At 38.2% G+C, this 24619-nt stretch overlaps 1 protein-coding gene across 2 annotated transcripts; it reads left to right on the forward strand.

Annotated features, from left to right (window-relative positions):
• The first annotated feature begins 63 nt into the window (after positions 1–63).
• Positions 64–24143, forward strand: LOC120792300 (SR-related and CTD-associated factor 4-like). Of its 2 annotated transcripts, none has more exons than XM_040131383.1 (18): positions 64–346; positions 1768–1851; positions 2769–2813; positions 2941–3102; positions 3198–3315; positions 3527–3660; positions 3788–3934; positions 4032–4105; positions 5370–5466; positions 5772–5855; positions 6164–6249; positions 6703–6890; positions 7908–8008; positions 8110–8223; positions 8333–8489; positions 8582–8676; positions 22862–23000; positions 23276–24143. In XM_040131383.1, exons 1-18 carry the CDS (start codon positions 317–319, stop codon positions 23707–23709), a joined length of 2289 nt encoding a protein of 762 aa, XP_039987317.1. In that variant the 5' UTR covers positions 64–316; the 3' UTR covers positions 23710–24143. The 2 variants fall into 2 exon arrangements, with proteins under 2 accessions (XP_039987317.1, XP_039987318.1); XM_040131384.1 differs by lacking the exon at positions 64–346 and adding an exon at positions 376–885.
• Positions 24144–24619: the final 476 nt, after the last annotated feature.

The raw sequence follows: 24619 nt of genomic DNA on the forward strand, positions 1-24619 counted from the left end.
GGTATCCAAATACTTTCAAAGTACCCTTTTCCGAAAACCCTGAACGCAGCATTACCCCCCTGACGTCACACCCCGACGGACTCGCAGTCACGCATTGGGTGGAACCGCGTAGTAGCAATTCCTAGCATAGCATAGCATAGCATATCATAGCAGAGCAGAGCTTTGGCTAGCAATGTGACCAAATTAGAATCACAATTGAGCATTTAAGCGTTGCTGGTTGTTATGTTGGTAGCTATATGACTTCACACGGTTATGACTGGGTAGAGTAACGAAATATACACGTACGTCAACCCGGTTTTCAATACAACAAACCATTATGGATGCAGTGAACGCGTTCAACATGGAGGTAAAGTTTGCTCGTGTTTTAGTCCACTCCGAAGAGCTAGACCCAAGTGCTAACGTTAATGCTATCTAATGTCAGCTGGTTTAAGTTGGCTAATTTATGTTGTCGTCAACAGTAACTATATTAAACTTAAACAACTGAATTTATTAAGTAACATTAGATATGTCGAACGTGGTCGCTTTAAACGTAAACATGGTTTGGTTGGAATTTGTTAGCCACTAGCTTCAGTCGAGTTCAACGCTTAAACGTTAATCTTACAAGGCCTTTGATTTCAGTGCCTAGCTAACTATTAACTTACACCACTGAGACCACGGTGAAAAGTCACAAGAAGAATACAGGATAACAACCGCGTCTGTAGCCTTACACCCCACTCTTGTATAACTAGCTAACGTCATGGGTCATGCTATCAGGTTTACAAATAAAGCTGGCGGTAACGTTAGTCCTTGCTGGCGGTAACGTTAGTCCCGCTACCAACTCATGTTGCATGTTTTGAGGAAGTTCATCGTAGTCTATTGTTGTTAACGCACACCACACCAGCATGAGTAAGTTAAGCATAACGTTTGGTAAATACATTTTAGTTAGCACCTGAGGCATGTCGTCTTGCCTTGCTGTGTTTCTTGTGTGTGTTTGTGTTGGTTGGACATCATGCATGAAATTGGGAGTGGTGCATTTTAAGTGTCACCTCTGAGTACATGCTATATTAACCTATGTGCTACTTTCAACTTAGCACGACACAGTATCTTGATTCACACACCCCATGTATGAATCAAGATACTGAACATTTGCTCGCCACTAGTGAGTGAGTCATATATGACTTTTATTTCTTACCCATTCTTCTAGAAGTTGAGTTGCTTAACATTTTTGAGATCCAAGCTATAGCAAAGGTCAAAAATGCCTCACATGTCTGTATATGTAGGTGGAGCCTAAGGTAATTAATAAACTTTGTCAGTGTGTCACCCTCATGGATATAACAGTTCTCAATCGTAGATGCTTGAATATGATTACAGACATATATGATTTTGTGTGAGTTCTCAATTTTTCACAAACTAAGATCAGAAATCCTTTCTGTAGAGCAGACATGTTGAATCTCCAGTAAATGAAATGTTGCAAAAGACCAGGTCTTGTGAGAATGGGGACAATCTCTATGTGAAATTGTTTGGATTTGTGGGTTAATGAAAAAAATACACATACAATGCTTTATCACATGCAAAATTCTTGTTTAAGACATCTGTTTTCTCAGATTAGGAAAGTTATCGCATTTATTTACTAGTGAGGAAGGGCTGCATGGTGCTGTTAGTTTTGTGGTGTCTGTGTTGTCTAGTTTTTTTTATAAAGCAGGACACAGCATGATTTTCAATGTTACTGTAAACAAGTATATATTCTTTTAAAATTAACTGACATAATTCTTTTTCAAAACCCATCAGTTGTTCTCCATGATTGACATGAAGCCTCCAATATCCCGTGCTAAAATGATGTCTGTAACAAAGTCAGCCATCAAAGCTATCAAGGTAAAGTGAATACTGTATCAGTTTTATTATCATATTAAAGAGTGGCAAAAGCAAGTGGGGACATTCTGATTTCGTTGTTTTAGAATAAGACATTGTCATTACACACAACATTTCGACTTGTGATACAAGCAACTGTGGGTTTTGTAATATAGAGTAAATAACTGAATAATGAGAATTAACCTGATTTGTCCTAGATGTTGATATTTATCTTCATGCAAAAATCAAAAGCTTTTCCTGTGGATAGATAAGCATTACCTCAAGGAATATTATAATTATAAATTATCGTTTTCATATCAACTAGTGTGGATTGTTGGATTCATTGAGCACACAAATGGAGATATATCTCTTGGAATCTGTGGTGCTAGTCGTTTGAAGAAATTCTGCAAACATTTTTATTTTTTATTTTATTTTTATAATGGGTCTCCAGTTTTCATTCAGCTTAACTAAATAAGGTAATGTCCGAATCCTTTGAAAGCTTAATTCTCTATGGCATAATGTTAGAATGCCTTTTTTTTTTTTCATTATTCCAGGCTACAGTTGTGAGTAAATGATGTAAAAATTCAGAGTTTGAATAATACACTTACTGTTTTGCAAACCAATCTCTTTTTTTGAGATGTGATATTTCCAAGGGCATCATTAAGCTGAACATGACTGGGTAATGGGATGTTTGTGTGGGTTAAATGGGCACTGAAACATTTTGAAGAACTTGGAAATTAATTGTTTTATCTAACTTAATGTCAAATGATAACCTAGCATCTAATCTAAAAATTTCAGGCTAATCTTTCAATTGATGTCGTAAAGGACAATTTTATCATCAAAGTTTTTCATTGTTGTTCATGACCCTTATGGTTATACCTGGGATGATGAAAGTATTATCTAATATGCTGTGACTGATGTTTTTTTTTTTCTTTCATTAGCTTTACAAACATGTTGTCCAGATAGTTGAAAAGTTCATCAAGAAGGTAGGTACTATAAAGCTCCTTACTGTACATTATATTAAACGTTTGAGTGCACTTTACAAATTCCCTTTGTCATGACACAGTATGAATATATTGTCATTGTTTTGTTTTATTTTTTTGTTTCCATCAGTGCAAGCCAGAATTAAAAGTCCCTGGTTTGTATGTGGTTGATTCCATCGTTCGACAATCACGCCATCAGTTTGGTGTTGACAAGGATGTATTTGGGCCTAGATTCTTGAAGAACTTCACAGATACCTTCCAAAATCTTTATCGCTGCCCAGAGGATGATAAGGTACTCTATGTTTTTGCTTTTGGTATTTTATATAATTAAAATGAATTATAATAAATATCTCAAAAGTGGGATTTTTTTTTTTCTTTTAAATTCAGAGCAAAATTGTCCGTGTCCTGAACCTCTGGCAGAAGAATGGTGTGTTCGACATGGACATCATTCAGCCTCTGATGGATATGGCAAATGGAGCCATTGTACCTCCACCTGCATTGGAAGGTAGAGAAATGAATATAATTATCTTTGAGCATTGTGTGTGTGTGTGTGTGTGTGTGTGTGTGTGTGTGTGAGTGAGAGACAATGCACTTGAGTGTTACCTGAGAATCAAGGAAAGTGAGCCCGTACTTTGTCCACTGTTTCATAAACTGCATGCAATTATGAAAAGATGTTAATCCTTTTCTTGTATCTGTATACCGTTGTATCCTAACAGTTCCTGCTGACCCCCAACCACAGATACAGCCTCCTATCACAAGTGCCTCAACTGTGACTGCTGTGCCCCAGCTACCCACTCCTGATGCCTTAGCTGCTGTGGCACAGCTGTTTCAGTCCCCCCATGGTCAGGAGGTGAGCAGTAAATTGGTTTATTTACTCCGGCAGTTCTACAAATATCGTACACTTGTTACTGGATCATGGCAGGTAAAGAATTGTTTTAACTCTGAGTGACCCCTCCTTCCCTCCCTCTCCCTTCTAGCTACAGAGGATGCTCCAAAACTTCCAGCAGACAGATAAGACCCTGGCAACAACAATCGCAAACGACATACCACACCCTCCCCAGATGCCTGTGGCCCAGCTCAAACCGTACAGTGCACACACAGAAAAGAAAAGCTCTTTAGCTGAGGTAATGGTGTAACTCAGTGTCACAACATAACCTGTTGCGTACATTTCCAAATTACTTTTGTCAGTTATTTATTTATTTATTTATTTATTTCCCTCAGAAACTCCTTGATCGTTTTGACTATGATGATGAACCTGAGGATATAACTCCTAAAGACCAGAGTGCCCAGTCACAGTGAGTTTCATAAAATGCATTTATGCCGATACAATTATTGTGTGTTCTGTTTATGTATTTATGTAAGTGCAGGGACAACAACACAGCATTGTTTTTTAGGTTAACAATTAAAAGCATGTTGCGTATACAGTATCTCACCTTTGCAGGTATTTCACCTTTGACAGCTGAAATAACATATCTAGTTTGCAGTCATTGCAGCTAACATCTAGTAAAATATTCACTACTGTTTTCACAATATCTACTGTTATGTCCTAAACTGAATCCAGTATATCCAGAGTTTAAGTTTACAGAAAGAAAATCATTGTGTCTTTCTGTAAACTAAAATTTCTCTTATGTTGATACTTTGAAAATGTTATGTTTATTGATCTACATTTTTGTGGGCTTTTAGGTTGAGCAGAGGCAGGTTAAAGTCCCCCTTAACTCAAAAAAGTTTTATGTTTATTGTTGTTCCCTTACTTTGATGTTTTACTGTCACGGTGCAGAACGATGTATGTCCAGACACTAGAAGGCTGTTTTTACATTCACCTGCTAAAGGGAGAAAGTTACCCTTTGCTTTCCTTAAATCTCAGTTTTGTGACATAACAAATCCTTTAGAAGGCCAGTCCTGATCCAGTATTTAACTTAAACAAATGTAATGTGGACTCTTGAAGCCTCAGTGCAAATGACACAGAGAACGGACTTTTCAGTGAAGGAGGAGACAGCTTGTGTCTCGTAGTTAATGTTTGAAACAAAAAATATTTGCACATTAATTGATTCTGGATTTTTTCATTGGGGAAATAGTACTAGATGTAATTTAAAGAAGAGAAAATGAGAGAATGGATGAATAAACAAAACAGCATCCACAATGTCACATCTTGTGTCAAGTTTTTATACTCCAGTGAACCTTCTTTTGTTCTTCTATATATATATACATAATGTGCATAAAACCAGTTGATACATCAGTGAGTGGTAATAGGCCTATTACGCAGATGTTGACTTGTCACAGCATTGAAAGCACAGGTGCAACTGAGAACATTATTGATCACTCAGTTATATTACAATCTCTTAGTAAGCCAACATTCACAACTCCAAGGTTGTGGAACTGGAATCCCCAAATGAATATGGATGTTATTAACCTTATCTGCGCTACAACAAGTCAAAATGTCTGCCATTCAAAAGGCTTACAATTATTCTTGTTTTGGTGTTGTTTTATTTTAATGTGTTTTTATTGTAATTGTAGGTTTGTAAAATCCCGACTCACTGTTTGTATATTCTATCATGACAGATGCATTCCTGAAAATGTATTTAACCAGTTTCCTGGTCAGATGCCCAACACAGAGAACGTTCATCCACATATGATGGGACAGACTGGTGGTATAGAGGTATTCAGTTATAACTACTTTATATGATAACTCAACTAACTTTAAAATATAGCAACTCTTTAGTACAATAACAGCATGCTGTCCACAAATTGCTTTAAGCAAATTAAGTTGCTCTTTTCAAACTTCGTCCTATGAGGTGTCATGCCAAAAATAAAGTTATAATGACGAATGTTTCAAATTTTCATGTTTTGATTATATAAAGGATCAACTGTGTGGAGCTCCAAGCAGAGTGTACTGTGGTCAGTGGCCCTTTGGTGTCTGTTTTTTACCTTTCCTCTGTGGCTGTCTCTTTTGTCATCCCGCAGCAAGGTGGAGGAATGAGTCATGGTGAACATTATATGATGCCAGATGGATGTCATTCCATAAATGAGGCATATTCACAATCGCGGGTAAATTTTCAGACCCAATTTAGTTGAACCTAATTGAATGTCTGCGATGTGAGAGAGAGACTTTCAGCTTTCAGCTTAAGTGTCACTGTGTTTGCATTTGAATGTCAACTTTTTTTCCACAAGTTAGTTTTTCTTACTGGCACAGCTGAAACAAGACAATGCTATGGCTGCCTTAATCGGCAAGGAAGTTTCTGTGTTGTACCACATTTGAATTTGAGACCTGTGGTGTGAGCTCTTTAAATTGGAACTTGGAACCCTCTGGTCATTAATTTTGGAAAAATTAAATTGTTATGTCATCATTGTATTAGGGAAATTCAAGAGAAGACTCAAATATGAGACGGGAGAGTAGACACAGAGGCTATGGCAGGAGATCAAGATCCAGATCTGGTTCCAGGTAAGAGGCTGTGCGAATCACAGTTAACGGTGAAGAATATTTCAGTTAGATATTTTCAAATGCAGTCATGTTTTTACTGGGACATGTGTTGCGCTTGCCAAATCCTATTTTGTCACCGTGGGCTAAGAAATAATTTGATTGTCTGCTAGAGTGATAATCTGCTGAAGGGTAAATGACAAATCAGATAACATGGAGCAAATTTGTGCAGGGAAGGCACTGATACTCTCAGCTGCTGTCATGGACATTCATGTTGTCATTTCCCTACTCAGCAAATATTGAAAAGGAATTTTTTTTTTAAATTTTTTTTTTTTTTGCATAATTACTTGGTGACTCCATGTTGCTCTTTGTGTTTGTGTTTGTGTGTGTGTGTGTGTGTGTGTGTGTGTGTGTGTGTGTGTGTGTGTGTGTGTGTGTGTGTGTGTGTGTGGTTTTTTTTTTTTTCCTCTTCTCCAGATCTCCCAGGAGAAGACGGTCAAGATCTTCATCCCGCTCAAGAAGGTCAAGGCATCAACGCTCTCATTCTCACTCCAGAGAACAGCGCTGGAGATCTCGCTCTCGTTCTCAAGACAGGAGCGAAAGAGAGAAGGACAGAGAGCGCAGACAGAAAGGTCTTCCCAGTATAAAAACCCAGACACTCAGCGGTATGTGCTACAACCGAAACAAACCTGTCAATGTCACCTTTGATGCAGTACATAGAACTCCTGGAATCACTACTACATGCAAGTTGCAGCTACAATATCTACCATGTAGACAAGAACCACTTTGATTTCAAAAGTGATCAATATAATATTTTGAAACAACATTGCTGTGTATCTAACTGTAACAAACAATTGCCATTATCAGAAATTTCTGAACTGGTTTATTTATCTATTTATTTGTGCATCAGAAATTATACTGAATTTGAATTAGAGCTGAGGCCTAATATTAGTTTCAGATAAACAATGGAATACATTTTTACACAAAACGAGGACTGTGGATTTTGTACAAGAAGAATAATCTGCTGCTGTTTGGTAATCCTCTGTATTGTGATCTAAATGTCCACTTCTCAGGATCAGCTCACCTCTTGTACCAAAGGATATTATAACCTGTGCATGGTTAAAATGTGGACATATTTGACACAAAAGGCACTAGACAAGACAAGATGTTCAGGGCCAAAAGGAAAAGGGAAATTGAAATTGATGCTTGGCATGGAAACATCTGGTTGCAGTTCAATGGAATTTTTTGCCAAAGTGTAATCTCACATATTTGGGGCACAATGATAACATGCAACCGGTCTATACACATCAAAGTGACATCAAAAGTAGTTATATGTACATATTTTCTTGAACGTAATTTTTTTTGGTTTGTCCTATCACAAATCCATGTAAAGACAAACATGGGTTTATATAAAGTGTAATTTACTTCAAACTATTGGTTCATGTTTTCTAGAGATACAAAAGTTAAGAAACAAGATAAATTAACATGAGCCAGACAACTAGATGTGACAACCATTTCATGCTCTCTGGTTGCCCATGGACAATGATAAAATATTACAACTAAACTGTAAATTCCAGTGTAAACTCTGTCCAACATATTCCTTTAAAATAAAAACTGAGTATTAAGTAGTCCCATTTAAAAGTCCCATGCTAAAACTGTTATTAATCTGTTCTTGGTTGTAGTTTGCAGCACTACGCTTTGGGTTGGGCAGCTAGACAAGAAAACTCAGCAATCTGATGTGATGTCCCTTTTGGAAGAGTTTGGCCAGATTGAGTCCATCAATGTAAGTTTGGATAATTCACATCCAAGTTACTTGTAAGCCTCTATGATCTAAAACTAATGTTATCCTGTATTTCACTATTGCTTTTTGCTCTTTGTGTTCAGATGATTCCTCCGAGGGGTTGCGCCTATATTGTTATGGTTCACAGACAAGATGCCTATACAGCTTTAAACAAGCTCAGTAGGGGGTCATACAAAGTCAATCAGAAGCCAGTTAAGGTACATGTTCCCCTATGCATATTACTTTTATTTCCAGTTATATGTTGGTTCTGTATAACTTGTTTTGTTTGATAATTTGATGAATATACCTAATGTCATTCTTGCCTAGATTGCTTGGGCTTTGAACAAAGGTATAAAATCGGCCCACAAAAAGTTCTGGGATGTGGAGCGGGGAGTTACCTACATTCCCTGGAGCAAAGTCAAATTTGAGGAGTTGGAGAGCTATCGGGAAGGGGGTATGCTGGACACAGAGACACTTAATCCAGGTAAACACTTAGCTGTTCCTTTAGCATGGGCAAGATTCACCTGCTAGATGCAGCTTTCCTTATTTTGTCATTACATTTTCCATTATTGACAGAGTGGAATAATGCCATGGACCTCAATAAGCAGGCAGCTGTAAATGGAGCATTGGAAAGTGTACCAGCAGATGGAACGGTCACTGCTCACATTCAGGTAATGTTAATACAGTCTTTAAACACCTTCTTTTTAATATTACAAGTGCTTTTATTTTATTGGTTTAAGGACCTTGGTGTTGGAGGCTTACTTCACAGTCTTATTTGTGGAGGCAGTAAGGAAAATAAATGATTGTTGCATATGAGTAGTGGAGCTTATCTGAACAACCCTCTCATCATATTCTCGAAAAAAACTCACAAGTCACTGCAAGTTTAAATTCAAAGAAGTTGCCCAGGTGAATGACTAAATCTTTGAAATCACTCAGTAATGTGATAAGTTCTAGTTTCAGTACAATGTAAGGAAAACAAAGTACTGAAGACTGTCCCATTAAGTGAAAAATACTCAAGGTGCACACATGTCACCTTTCTAAGGCTTACTTAGCTTTAGAAAGCTTATATCGGGACATGTACCATGGGCACAGGAAATAACTTGTCCTAATTGGCTTAAAAGTATTTATAAAAAATTTGTACTGGTACACTTGAAACCTAGTTCCAGTCAACAGTCAAATCATTGTTATACAGTAAATTGATGCTCAACCTATCTTATTCCAATACAGAACCATAGTAACATTACTGATGCTTCTGCTATGTTATTGGTGGAATTCACCAATGGTTAAACCCACTGACATTTGAAGCAAAGATACTCACCATGCCAGCCAAAAATAGAGGTTAAAAAAAATGAATGATGATATTCAGTTTCAGTCGTGATATAAAAAGGGTGTCAGGATAAGAGAATACTTGACAAAGTGCAATCAAAGCTTATAGTGATGTGATCTTGTAGAATTTAACATTAAGGCTTAATGGTGATGCTATCACCCACTGGCTTGGTCAGTATTAATTGTATCAGCCCTTTTACTGTGAATGACCTATGCTGAAATAGGGTGCTGAGGTCGAGGCCAAGATAAAATAGTCAGCCAGCAATGACAGCTGATTTGATGTTAAATTTACCTGTTGGCCAGTATTTGGGTTTATCTGTGCAGTCAGGCAAATATGTATTTGGACAGTGGCACAGTTTTTGTAGTTTTGCCTCTGTACACCACCAAAATGAATTTGAAACAAATCCATCAAGATGTGATTTGAAATGTTGACTTTCAGCTTTAGTTCAAGGGGTTTAACAAAAATATTACATTAACCGTTTAGGAATTACAGCCATTTTTATATATAGTGCCTGCATTTTTGGAGGCTAAAAAGTAATTGGACAAACTAACATAATTATAAATATAAGAATTATTTTCAAAACTTGGATGAAAATCCTTTGCAGTCAGTGACTGCCTGAAGTCTGGAACCCATGGACATCACGAAATCCTGAGTTTCCTCCCTTGAGATGCTTTGTCAGGCCTTTACTGCAGCTGCCTTCAGTTCATACTTGTTTGTGGGTCTTTATGCCCTCAGTTTTGTCTTCAGTAAGTGAAAAGCATGCTCAGTTCGGTTGAGGTCAGGTGACTGACTTGGCCATTGAAGAATGTTTTATTTTGTTGCTTTGAGAAGCCCTTGGTTCGCTTTTGCAGTATGTTTTGGGTCATTATCCATCTGTACTGTGAAACAATGTCCTATCAGTTTTGCAGCATTTGCCTGAATCTGAGCTAATAGTTTAGCCCTATACACTTCAGAATTCATCCTGCTACTTCTCCCAGCAGTCACATCATCAATAAGCACCAGCGACCCAGTTCCATTGGCAGTCATACATGCCCATGCCATAACACTGCCTCCAACCATGTTTGACAGATGATGTGGTGGCTTCGGATCATGAGCTGTTCCTTTCCTTCCTCATATTCTTCTCTTCCCATCATTCCGGTACATGTTGTTCTTGGTTTCATCTGTCCAAAGAATCTTGTTCCAGAACTGGGCAGGCTTTTTTAGATGTTTTCTGGCAAAGTCTAATCTGGCCTGTCTGTCTTGAAGTATTACCAATGGTAACAAGGGGTCTCTTGATTGTAGACTTTGACAATGATATGCCTACCTCCTCGAGAGTGTTCTTGACCTGGCTAGATGTTCGAAAGGGGCTTTTCTTCACCGAGGAAAGAATTGTGCGGTCATCCAATTCAGTTTTCTTCCCTGGTCTTCCAGGCCTTTGGTGTTGCTGAGCTCGCCAGTGCATTCCTTCTCTTTAAGAATGTACAAAATTGTTGATTTGGCCACTTCTAAAGTATCTGCTATCTGTCTGATAGGTTTGTTTTGCTTTTTCAGCCTAATGATGGCCTCCTTCATTTGCATCGGCAGCTCTTTGGACTGCATATTGACAGTTCCCAGGAACAGCTACCAAATAAAAATTCAACACTTGGAATCAACTACAGACCTTATGCTTGCTTAACTTGTCATGAAATAACGAGGGAAGAGGCCACAGCTGGCCATGAAACTGATAAACTGTCAATTGTCCAATTAGTTTTGAGCCTCTGAAAATGAGGGACTGTGTACAAAAAGGGCTTTAATTCCTAAACGGTTAATGGGATATTTTTGTTGAACCCCTTGAATTAGAGCTGAAAGTTTACACTTCTATCGCATTGTGATGGATTCATTTCAGATCCATTGTGGTGGTGTACAAATCCTTTTAAATGGAACATATACCCATGTGATAGTTTGAAAAGCCACACAATGGTATACAAATTGTTCGTGTAGAGTTTAATTATATGTGTTGTATTTGATACCTTGAATGCTGATGAAGCAGAAATATGAAGATACTTACTTTGATTATGATTTAGTATAAATTGGATAAATTCAGTGTATTATAGATATCAGATTTATTCACACTTTCACCCAACCCTACAGAGAAACTTGATCAAAAATGCTCAATAATTGTCACCCGTCAATAATTAAACTTAAATGTTGAAGCTTTGAGAAACGTACTTTTCTAAGCGAGTTTGGGAGCACTCAGTTCTTCTCATTGTGTAGTCGTGGCTTGGCCTTGAACACTGAACTCAACTATCGTCACACTTTCTCAACGAAGTCATGTAATGGTTTCATGTCACAGCTGCCCAAGATCTGTGCTTTTAGAAAACCTTCTCAGTTAAGGTGAGTGCAACAGATGTGGGATATGATAGTATTTTGGAGTGCTGAATTTAACTGCTTTATGGAAAGAGAAATCTTCATGTTTCTGTCTTTAATTAATATCAGGTTATTTACTCTGTAATAGGGTTTTCCACAATGTCACTCACATTTTTCTTTGCCTCATAAGGGTTGTTTCAGAGTCATAAAATAAGCAGACACATCTAATCTGGTGGTTTTTATCGACTTTGCCACAATTCAGATAAGCTCCTCTGCTGATTAGCATTGAATTCAACAATGCTTATCCATCCGTTTTTCCTTTTTCTTTGCAAAATATTTGCATCTTCCCTCACTAACCTTGTATTGTGCAGTTTAACTTATTCAAATAAAGTGGGTAATACAAAAAACTTTAATTACTGTGGTATGTGTAGAGGGAAGCATTTCTGTTACTCTTTCTCTGTTTTCAGTAACTAACCTATGTTATCCAGAATGTCTGAGTTTGGCAACGTTTTCAGTAATTGTATATGAAATATTTTCACATCTGTTACAAAAAACTTTTCCTGAACCACCCACCAGTGGTTGACAACAAATCAAAAAGAAAATGACAACAAAAATATGAAAATGAGTGAATAGATGGACCAGTTTCTTGGTTATCTGTTTTTCTTGCAATGGGAGTGAACCCTAAACTTGATAAAATATAATTGGATATACAAAATGAATGTGAATGTGATTGCAATAACTCTATTGAAGCAACAGAGTAAATGTGAAAAATTAGTATTTGCAACAGTTCAGGTGATAATCCAACCTGACGTGAAAATCTAACTTTTAATCAGCAGTCTTGTTACAATTTTAAAACTTTTTTTCCCCAAGTCCTCCAATGACCAAATGGTGAATAAATGGTCCACAGACTGGCTTAAATAAAACATGATCCAGCTGGACTGTGTGCAATCTACCGTATTTAGCAGGCCTGCTAAACTGAGCAACTCACTTGGAAGAAATGTTGCTTACATGTCATGAGGCTGACAGTATCTGACTGTAGGCTGCTGGTGGGACTTAAAGGTCCAATTTGGAGGAAGAGTGTCAAAGTGGGAGACAAGGTAAGCCGACAGCACTGTTAGCAACTTATGCTAATGTGGCTCTAAACCAGCCAACCAACCACTGTAAATGAATACTGGGCAGGAGATATGACTTTTAAATTTTTTAAAGACATGTTTCGATAAGGGGAATATTGCTCAACAAAACTATGCCAGGGTCATTGTTCATGAAAGGATAAATGGTTACTTATAATCAAATCACATCTGTCACTCCCAAGAAGCTTTCTTAAAGAGGAGGATCAGAATTGTTTCTGTCTCTTTTGTATTCACTGTCCATGTGCTGCCGTACATACAGCAGGTTTTAGTTGACCAGTTATATATGCCTTTCTTTATACTGGACGTGGATCTCAAGCATGAACCATTGATCGTATAATCAGGGAAAAACTCCACAATCCCTAATAGCAAAACTATTCCAATATCACGTGGCATAATCGTAGGTATCAACAAATGTCAGGTATGCATAACTGATTCCTACAATCCTAGATTTTGGTAATTTGAACATTTTTTGTTCTCGTCTTGAACTCAGTTGTGAGGCAGGTGAGTGAGCTATGACAATTTCTCTGTCACACTGGAAAGGATCAGTAAAAGATATTGGCTGTACTTTGCCCGACAGCTTTGCAGCCTTTCAAACATTTGCAATAGTTTATCAGTTTAGAATATGATTAGGACCAGGCATACTACTATTTATTTTTTGGGGGGGACACTGATGCCACTATGCTTTTGTGGACTTGTTTTAAGTTTTTATACAGTGGTATTTCATGGAAAGGAAATGCCAGCTTGAAATTAGATTCAAAATTTCAAATAAGCACTTGAAATTATGAATTTTTTTTTTTTTTTTTGCAATAATGAATAAAACCAAATGTCTATGGGCAAATAGGGATGTGTGTCCAAATGTCTGCCTGCACAATCATAATATTACACAAAATAAGATGTATTTGGTGCTAAACCTGGCCTAGAAGCTGTGAGGGATGAATGACTTGGTCTTTGTCAAACTTACCGCAGTGCTTCGATCACAGTGCCATTCATGGCAAAATGCAAATTCAGGGCGGTTAATGAGCAAAGATATTTAATTATTTTACACTTCCTCAAACCTTGTCATGTTTGCTCCTCATTGAGCAGCATACAATCAAATGGGTTTGAAATTAAACTTCTTTGTGGGTCTCAACACTTTTCTGGTGTAATCTCACCCAGACCTCTACTTTGAATATTTCAGCTCCAGCACAGGAGCAAAAGGGAAAACAAAGTTCATAGTCATTTGGGCACATGCATGTTGCAAGTTGTTTCCCTCTTATCTCTGCAAAAATAACAGGAAACATGGCATCAGTAAACTGCACATTGGACCTTCATATGTATCAACTTAGCCATTTTACAGAATATAAAATGGACAAGGAAGCAGTAAAGACTTGTCTCAGTGAAGCACTTATTTGTTGCTGTTTTGAAGACAATTTGAAACATTTGCGTTTTCTACTGTTTATGAAGGTCACATCCGGCCAGCCACCATATAGAACTGCATTTCATCACAGCACCTTCAGGGAGTATCCCTTTAAAAGGATGAGATGCTTTCACTGGTCTTGATGTTGTTGTTTAGGTTTTTCTATTGGATCTGACGCGGCGGGAAAAGCTGCCATATTTTCTGTCCAAATCTTGGATATAACAGCGTTTCCTTTGGGAAAACATAGAAAATGTGAATTTGGAAATGATACATAGTTAAATCTTGTGGTGTTAAGCCTCCTTCGTTTTTTTTTTTTTTTTTTTTAAATTGCCCTCTTAATCTGTGCAATATGGGATTTTACAGAAATCTGCACGTGTCAGCCTTTCAAGTCTGTAGGTGTACCACTATTTTATTTTGGTCAAATCACTACAAAAAGTTCCGTGGCAGCAGTCTTACATAGCCACAGAGTGACTCTCCAAATTTCTTGATTTTTGAGTTCTTTGGATCTAAGACACTTTTCAAAAAGTTGCTTTTACCAGGCTAACCACTTTTAATACCTGCAAATATCACCTTTTGTCAAAATTCGCCATTTTAGATGAAAGACATGGCGCATGAGCACTCAAGGCAGCTAACTCTGGCTTTGTTTGGCCCAGTGACACTGTTTGTTCAAACTGCATTGTTTGACATGCATCAAAACACCCACACCGATTGTTTTCTATGTTTGTATCTACATAATCCCACACACCAACAATCTCTTGGCACACATTTACGTGTCGTGTCACACATGACGTGTCGCTGTCCTTTATCCAACATCAGTGCGTGTCAACTTCCCAGAAAAGCTGGAATTTCATCACCTTTGCTCCCTGGATCAGAACATCCCAGCTACTGTACTTTTGACTGGCTCCTCTGTCTGTTAAGCATGATGGTGTGTGGTACGGAAGTCAAAAGACACACAAACGAACAAGACTTGGCCAGTGTATGTTCCGCTAAAAGGATGGAGTTTCACTGTCAGCCATCTTCAAGTGGAGCAGAGAGGAGGAGAGAAGTGATCAAGGACGAAAAAGTGTCAAGAAAGACACACAAGGCTAAGCAGCCAGCGCCACGTGAGCATGCAGTCGAATTTAAGTGTTCAGGCAATAACTGCTCACACAGTGGGACAACAGCTTCGGACACTTTTTTAAAAACCTCTTGCAAGGTACCCACGGTAGCTTAAAGAAAAAAAAACTGAAAAGAACAGCAGTTATCTTTACCCATATTCCATATTTTCAACTCAGAATTCATCAGAATGCTCCATTGACATGTTAAACTCGTAAAACCTTTCTTCCCAGAAGTATTCCCCTGGACCCCCAACAGTGGTTCATTTTTAGAGGGTTTTTGTTTTTTTTCCCGTCCCACCTCAATTTGCAGGATTGAGCTTTGTAAAAATGTCTGGAGAGTTGTTTGGTACCAAAATCTGTTCTTCACTGCAAGGCCAAGATACTATCCTGCGAATTGCACACAACTTCCTACGCTGCCTAATCTCATGCCAGATGCCAAACATCACTCCTCACATCTTGGCTGTAATGCGCTTGCACTGTTTGAAGATGATTGCGTCTGAGCTCACACAAATCAAAGCTCATTTGTACAAGTTCAGCATTTCATTGGAAGGTCAGAAAATTTAAAACAACTTCTTTCATGTACTGACATTGTTTAAGAAATCATGACCCTGGATGTCTACATCCCTGGGTACATGTTTGGTAGTGTATTTATCAATTTTCCATAGTGAAATAACCAAACAGATGTGCAAAACACGCACATCTTTCATGTCAAGGTGCTCAGTCCAAAAAAAAACAAAGATACTTTGTTTTACAAGGACTACTAGATACTTTCTGCTGTAGAATTCGCCCTTTAAGGAAAGAAAAATTCTTTATTACATTTGGAAAGAGCACAACATTTCAAGCCAAAATTGGCTCCTCATCCGGTACAGAGGCATCAAGAGGATGATGATGATGATGAAGTATTCTACAATGTTCCGAGCCCTAAATAACCAGACAGACAACATCACAGGACATTTCCAGTGCAACTATCTGCTATTGCTCCTACAGGTAACCAGGCACGTTGAAGTAAAGCGGATACCACAAAAAAATGTAATGGCAGACCTTTTTCACAAACTGCTGGAATGAAAAGGTAAAAAAAACAAAGTTGGAAGCCAAGGCAAGCATAAAAAGTTTTTACTGCTAATTAGCACATAGTAGACACCTCTTTAACTTATATACACGGGGACCGTATTTCAAAATGTCAACCCCTGTATTTAAATTGTCTTGCACGTCTCCTTTTTGATATAATTTTGTTCTTTTGGGACCCCCTTTTTTATACTGTCTATAATAAAAAGACAAAAATCATGAAATAAAACATAAAATTAATATATGTTAATGGAATTGGGCTGCAAAGAAAACTGTCAAAAAAGAGCAATAGTCAGCAAAAAACTAATAAATCAAGCAGCATTGCAAACGTGTTTTGCTCTGTATTTTAAGGAAGCCATGAAGCAACAGTGGAGAAATAGGCCCATGCAGTTCAATGAAAGTGTTCAAACAAAGGGGGAGGGAGCCGTAAGAAAAAGCATTGCAATCCACACTAGCTGCTGATCAGGCCTTTTCTGTGTTCTACATGCCATGTAGTGCCTGTATTTGTGCACATATTGAGCATATTAAAATCTGTCACTTTTTTTTGCATCCTAAGCCCCCCCCTCCCCTTTTGTTTTTTTGTTTGAGCACCATGAACTTTAAGGACATATAGAATGTAAAATAATACAGTTATAAAATGTTACAAAATGCAGCAGCCAGTAATCTAGCATTCTGTAACTGAATAAATCAAACTTGCATTTCTCATTTGGACCCTAACAGTTGTTTAAAAAAACACATCACAGGATATATGTGATTTGTAAAACCCTTAAATCTTCAAAATATTAAGTAATACACATTTTACATTAAACAGTTGGCTCTTAAACGATAGACCGTCCATTTATAAATGTTCATGTACTTTTTTAAAAATTGAAATTCATAAATTACAAACGTTAAATCGCATTTATGATGTTTCTACCCAGCAGCTGAAGAATTTTGATGAGAAATTGCGAAGTCAGTCTCAACCTGTGTTTTTTTTTAGTTGGATGTAGCTCAGTTAAAAGTTTTGTTCAAAAGTTTCAGCATTTTCTAAACGATTAAAATGACCCATCACTTAGATTTATGATACAGTTTTATGCTTAAACTAAAACTGTTCTAATCATCAATTACTATATCATAGTAGTTACTCATTTGGTTGACTTTTGGATTTACGTTTTCAAGGTTTTGCATCTTTAACATATTTGCGCTTGTGCTTTGTATGAATATATAGTATTTGTGAATGTGTGTTAGACACAGGAGAGGTAAAGAGAATGAGTGATTAAGGTGTTTTTCTTTATAATACTTTTTTTGAACATGTTTTCATGCATGAAAAGGCTCCATATTCTACATGTTGTAGACATCACAGGTCTGACCCCCGGAGCCTTCGTACATTTACTGATTAGGTTCAGGCAGCTCAGTCATTAACACTGATTCTAATGTAAAATCTGAGCAGTCTTCTCCTTTCAGTCGTTTTCATGTGAAAAGACATTTCACGGAAAGAGGGGAATTCTTCAGTTACATCAAGTAATACAACAGTGGTCTATATCCAGGTGTGGAGAACATCAGACTCACATGAGTCCTCACAAAGGTGAGTGTTATAGAAATGATCTTTGGATATTGGGATTCCCGCTCTTGGATGATACTGTGGAATGGTTGAAAGGTAATGAAAGGCTCATTCATAATGAAATGGACCTTTGAATTTTCCCATGTCATTTTCTTCACTAATGAATAATCAAAGATATTTGATCTCCATGCCAGGTTATTGTAGAGCTGCCTCATTACTGTCTTCTCACATGGCTTACAAGTAGCAGGTATAAACAAAGAACAAAGGAATTATATTGACGAGTGAATGCACTGAGTTGAAACCCATCAGAGTCCTGATCAAAGATCCAGCGCCCAGCTACTTGGCTTGTTGGGGTTTCCTCTGTGGAATTAACCTGCAGGAGAAATGAAGCAGCTGGTATCGTCTATTTTCTGCTGATGGAGCAAGACACCAGGGTAAGAGCAGAGCTCTCTGTTGCTACCCCAGATTACTGACTGGATCTAGGCCGTTTGACTTATAAAGTGCTTGTTTTTTTCATTCAATTGTGTCTTTGTAGTTGTCAAACAGCATGAAAGGTCGGACCCGTAGAAAAAAAATGACAGGTGCTTGGGATCTGTCATTATGTTGCCTCTGTGATTGACTTCTTGGCTGCCGGTAGCTAAATGATACTCTATAATCTCATACTTCCAGGTAATGAGTTGGAATCATTTAGTGCAAAGTCTTTGTCTTTGAGTTTGGTAAAATCTGAATTGGATCCATTTCACATCCATCGAGCTATAGTCATTTATTTAAAAAAAAACAACAACTCTACTTTTAAAGCTGCTGTAGGCAACTTTAAAGCCGAAACTTAAAAAAAAAAAAAAAAAAACCTGCACTCCCTCCCTCAGTGCCTCCTCCCTTCAAATGACATTAAGGCATGTACAAGTGTCAAGCTTAAAGCCACTATGTGTAGGATTCCAAAATTTCCAACTTTGGTGCCCCCCAATGGCGGATTTAAAACTGACATTGTGACAGACAGAAATGTACACCGCTATCCAAGCGTGACAAGGCATTTCAGAAAAACAGACAAACTATCAAAATGAAAACTGGGTGATTGAACATCACTTTATTCTTCAGCGAGTGCAACACTCAAATCCAGTAAACTCCGATCTTTATCTGCAATGTCCAACCGTGTCTCTTCAGGCTACTATTATTGTCATATTCACAAAGGGAAAAAAGATGCCTTTTTTTTTTTTTTTTTTTAACTGTAAAGATTACAAAGCTTGCGCCATCAGAACTAGTTGACTTACTGACCTGAGGTTGGCTCCTGGTGAGTGAAGGAATAACCACCTCTGCCAAATTCTGAATCCAATGTAAGTACCCTTACCTGCAGTTCCTCTAATGGCCACTAGATGTTTCCAGGGAAAGAAAATAGTCATTGAAATAACAGAAATCCCCAAATTCTCTGTTCAAACAAAAAGTATATTGAGTGTCTGTGCCTGTTTTTTCACACATCTTTTGATGTGGGACAGGTTACTAGATCAAACACGCTTTCTATGCTTTCATGGTAGGCAGCTGACATACAATATCTCCCTGCAGAGAACAGTCCTGACTGGGTGTAAGAAGTCAGGTGCTGCAATATTTCTGAATGGCTTATTATAGATGTTAATTTTTTTTTTCCCCTCAGAGCAGTCAGTTTACTAAAAGTAGTCAAGATGAAAAGTGATTTCTATCAAATAACACAGACAGGATTGTAAATATTTCCTTTAGTTTTAATATGTATGGTTGATGAAAAATTAACGGTTACTTTGTGGATCATCCCAGTAATGATGGCTTTTATCAGCTCATCCCACAACACATGCTCAAGATTAGCTGGATCAGAATTGGATGCTTTCCATCTAAGGCGTGATTTGTTTGACTTGCAGACACGAGACACATCCGTTGTTGCTGCTCATTTTTCAACACATGCCTCAGTCGGGGTAGTTTTGTGTATTTGTTGTCCCGATTTTTTTTTTTGCAGTGGGAGGTCAGACAGGCCACAGCATGTTGCAAATCTGTATCAGTAAGAAGATTTATAGGTGAACTTGCTTCGTGGCCAGTGTGCCTACAGCCAGCTTTGGCTCCAGGGAGTGAGTTTCAAGGCAGAAACTTGAGGCATCGTTCGGCATCTGATCTGGCTATGAGTTGAGTTTAGCAGTTATCACGCACTCATGGAGAGAAATGTCATTTGTGTTAATGATAGATTCGGGGTTGTAGGTTGAATGCATGACACGTTATTTCCATCTAGGATGTAATGACCAGTTAGAATTAAATGAATGCATCAAGTTCTTACATAAATGTTTAAATCATATGTGTCTCAGTAATTATAACTCTTATCAAATTGAATAACCCATGAGTGCAGTAAATGGTACAGCACATGCAGCATAATGAATGTTTCTTAGTTTAATTACTTTACATACTTTATTCTGACCTTTATAACAGAACGTGGTTCAGTTTACTTTTGAAAAGTTTGATATGATTTCACGGTGACTTCATTACTAACATTTGTCATCCTTTAGTCATTCATCATAACTACAGTATAAACTTCATTTGCCAAACACTGATAGCTTTTTATTTATAGATTTGATTATATATTAACAATGTGTATGTTTCATGCCATTTGATATACACATAAATTACATTCTTATGTTTCAAAATTGAATATTCTTCATGAAGTCACTGTCGGATGTTTGCATAAGGCTTGTGTTCTCTTGATATAGGATAATTATAATCTTCTCAGCTAAGAGGCCCGGGAAGAAAATGACTGCGTTGCTTCATGCTTTACCAATACTTTTGGTAGTTTCATTCAAATCAGTATTTGCAAGTTTTACAGTATTAACGAGTTTTATACATTTAAAGTTGTCTCAATATGAATACACAGGTACAGTTACGGTGTGTCAGTGATAAAAGGAAGTAATTGGCGTGGCTGTGCAATGTAGCTCTTGAAGTGTTTGTGTATGGCAGTTCAGTGATATTATCAGACACTGGTGACAAAAGGAAACCCTTGACCTCAGTCACGGAGCCATAGCTTCTGTTCATTCTTAGCTTGGCGGTCAGCAGGATATCTCAAGACATGTAAATACATTTCTATTAAAGTTAGTGGCAGTTTGGGGGCCGTGTCTCTATATTATTGTGTGTGTGTGTGTGTGTGCATGTTTGTTTTCATCTACTAGTCAAGGAATCTGTGAACTTTGTACCCTTTCAGGAACTTAACACTTCCCTACCCAGGTCTCCACCATTATCTTGACCTGGGAGCAAAGCCATTGTGTTGGCTGTAACTCAAACTAATGGAAAACTCTGTCAAATCCTAAAGGCATGCTTGTACGAACAAGAAACTTAGATTAACATCTTGGTTGTTTGGGGCTATTATAGGAAATAAATGAATTGTTCAGCATTGTTAGGCTGGTGATTTGCACCCTGGGAATTGGGTTCATTGTGTATTTGCGGAATTTTATACATATATACCTTTTAACACCTCTTATATTCTATTTTTCCCAAATGTTTTATTGTGTGTTTATTAAATTGGCCAACTGTTTTTATCAGCAGGTGGTGGGTTGGGGCTAATTTTCACTGTAGCTGTACCTGCTGCATGTGAAAATAAAATTTCCTTGATCCTTGATCCTAATAATTTGCCTCAAGTGTCGGTTTCCTTCAGCAGTCACCAACAGCTGCACCAGTTAAAACTCCCAACTCTCCTGTTACAATTTGCCTCCATAATAGCAAACGTCCTACCATGTAGGGTGACTACTAACTTCTGTTAGTGTCTACAAATCAATAGGGATGCAGGGATGTGCACAAAATGAAATACATTTTTAACAAAAATACAACTGCAGGCCCTGTTTGTCAGGGGTGGTTGTACCCTTTGTCTTAAATACACACATTTGTAATCTGTAAAAAGGGTCTGTGGGTATTGTTTCCAGGAGGGAGGACGGCAGTGGACTGAATACTGCGTGTAGGAAAAAAAAAAAAAAATGTTCCGAGCCTGGTGTTACGATGTTGTGTCACAAACTGCGGTCAGCGTAAGCAATGGGTAAGTAGCACAGCGGCTGCATGTACTTTGATCCAGCGGTAAATTTCAGTACGATACTAAATGACTACAAAGCTGTGCAACTGTCTGGAACCTGAAATTCTTCCCCTCCGACGGAAAATCCTGATTTTTATACAGATTTATTTCAGCATTTGGACCTCCTTCATACTAAATGGAATATCTAGAATTCATCATGTCCTGCGTAAACATACTTGGCCGTACTTGGTGACGGTTTTGTGTTTGCAGTGAAAGACCGATACATTTGGTGACACCGTAATGTCGTCTAATCATTCTGTGTTCTGGCAAAGTATTGTGGGATTGAGTCCATCCAGCCTCATAAATATGCATCACCATGTCACAGTGTTGTATGTACAGAGTAAACATCCAAATATTAAAGTGTGTCCATAAATTAGGGTGAGCTGAATTCCAGCAGATTTGCTCCAGTATTTTTAAAGAATGTAATACAGCGAGAAGTAAAAGTAATGGTTCTACTCTGACTACAGATTGTTGCAGATTATATCAAATGAAAAAAAAAGACTGTTTTACCATACAAAGCCTCCGGTTGCTGTTGAGAGTGTCTTTGCCTCCGTTTTTGACCCCTACACCACACAGTTGTGTACCTTCTTACGATTCTTGACGCCTGAGATGGTGTACGTCTGGCTTTGTTTTGTTTTGTTTTTTGTGTGTATGTAATTTGACTGGTTAGCTCTGGAGTATTATAATGAATGATTAATACTGTCCTCTGGGGACTCTTGGGGAGGACTTTTTTTTTTTTTTTCATCTTCAAACATGACAAAAATAAATACAAATGAGATGCTGCCTCATGGTGTGAAGTCAGAAGATATTAATACAGTGTCTTCTTTCAGTTCACTGCTCCAAGAGGGCTTTCTTGATTTTTTTTTTTTAAACTTTAATCTTAATTGGGATGCCATTGTGTTTCTTTGTCTTCCAGGTGCCAGCGGTTCAACTGGCAGCACCCATTGGGAGTCCACCTGCTTTCCCTGGTCCCATCATGCTGTCCCCTACAGCCATGCCTCATGGAGGAGCCCCGTTCATCCCCACTGAGTTTGACCCTACGAACTTGGCACCAGGTGAGACATTTATATAGGAGACAATGCTGTGGATTTTTCTGCCTTCATCTAAAGGGGGTATTTGACTGCAGTCATGTTTAATGAAAGATCTCTTTGGACTTGATAATAATATGAACAGATCTATGCTGCAATGTTGTCACTGTTCTTTGCTTTATGTTACTTCTTTAATCTTTTGCTCTCTGGTCTGTTTATTTTATTTATTTCTTTATTTGATTTTGTGCTGCCACAATACTTAATTTCCCACTGGGGGTCATAAAACCTTATCCTTTTTGCAGCAGGCAGTGTAAAACCTCTAGAGGACTCCATCCAGGATCCTAAAAGAGACAAAGGCACACCTTCAGATGTAGGAAGTGACAACCAGCTGGGCTCTCCTTCAGCAACGGCGATGACCATGTCAGGCCCAGCAGCCATACAGAGTCCCAGACCGGGTATGCCGCCTCTGCAGCCTCACCCTGGCATGGGAAATCCTCATCTACCTCCATTCCTCTCACCTCCCAACATGCCACACATGCCCCCGCAAATGATGCCCGGCGGACCCATGTTTCGACCGGAGAGGTTCAGAATGCCCATGCCCTTCCCTCCTCGTGGCCCTGCTTTCCATCGACATCCTTCCATGGGACCAGAGGGCATGGACGACAGGGAAGAGAGGCACTTCCGAAATGGGAGGCCGGGGTTCGGGTGCCCACCTTTCCACAGAGGGAGGTGGTAGAGGTTGACCTGGACCTGAGGGGAGAGGACGCTAAAACCACTGTGACAGATACTAATGAACATCGGGACGTCTGATTCAACAAGTACTGATGTGAACCACTGGGAGTGCCGAAGCTTGTGTTCAGACTTTATTTTACACCACCAGAACCTTTTCGTAGTTACGAATAAACAGTGAAAAACGAGAAAGGGTGTTCTGAATGTGGTCCATGCTCCGTAGAGTTCAACAGAGAAGAGACTTTGCTGTAAATACTGTATGTGCTTGTAGCTGTTTACTATCTTTTTGTATATTTGAAGTTGTGTAGTTTATGCTTAAGTCTGTAATCTTGGTAGTTGGTTTAAAAAAACAAAACAAAAAAAAAAACAAAGTCTGTATTTTTGAGCTTATTCCCTCACCAGAGTTTTTGTGTATGGAAGAAGACTGTTTAAAAAAAAAAATCTATAATTCATACCTTTTTGGTATTTTGTTTTTAGTAAAATTCCTTTCTACCACATTGATATTTAATTCTTCACCAGAGAAGTTGGGTTTCATTTGAGGCAGAAGAGGGTTTCATGTCCTGCCAGTAGAGGGTAGAGTAATGCCTGTTACCATGGCCAACCTCTGTTGTACATTAAGATCCCACCTTATAGGATCGTGTGCCGTGAATATTAAAAAGAGGGGCTTCCATTTGATCAGGTGTTTTAATTTGTGTTGATCAATCTGACACTTGTGAGCTCTCTGTAAGAAAACCACGCTGGGTAAATTGTGCTGCATGACAGGTTGCTATCAGTTTCACAACATCGCTCAGCATATAAAGTTCTCTGGCACCTTCTGTGGAACATGCAGTTGTTCAGAAAGAGCAATGTATAAATGACCTACTTAACATGCCCAGGATTTCCCGGGTTCTAGTTACGGGATCTTGATCTTGATGCCT

The sequence above is a fragment of the Xiphias gladius genome, chromosome 7, assembly GCF_016859285.1.
Source record: "Xiphias gladius isolate SHS-SW01 ecotype Sanya breed wild chromosome 7, ASM1685928v1, whole genome shotgun sequence".
Lineage (NCBI taxonomy): Eukaryota > Metazoa > Chordata > Actinopteri > Istiophoriformes > Xiphiidae > Xiphias > Xiphias gladius.

What these genes read in the sequence shown, in the direction of transcription:
- LOC120792300 (XM_040131383.1), top strand. Translation starts at nt 317, where the DNA reads ATGGATGCAGTGAACGCGTTCAACATGGAG. An exon ending in TGAACGCGTTCAACATGGAG is followed by an intron (nt 347 to 1,767) that starts GTAAAGTTTGCT and finishes AAAACCCATCAG; the next exon opens with TTGTTCTCCATGATTGACAT. An exon ending in AGATCCAGATCTGGTTCCAG is followed by an intron (nt 6,250 to 6,702) that starts GTAAGAGGCTGT and finishes CCTCTTCTCCAG; the next exon opens with ATCTCCCAGGAGAAGACGGT.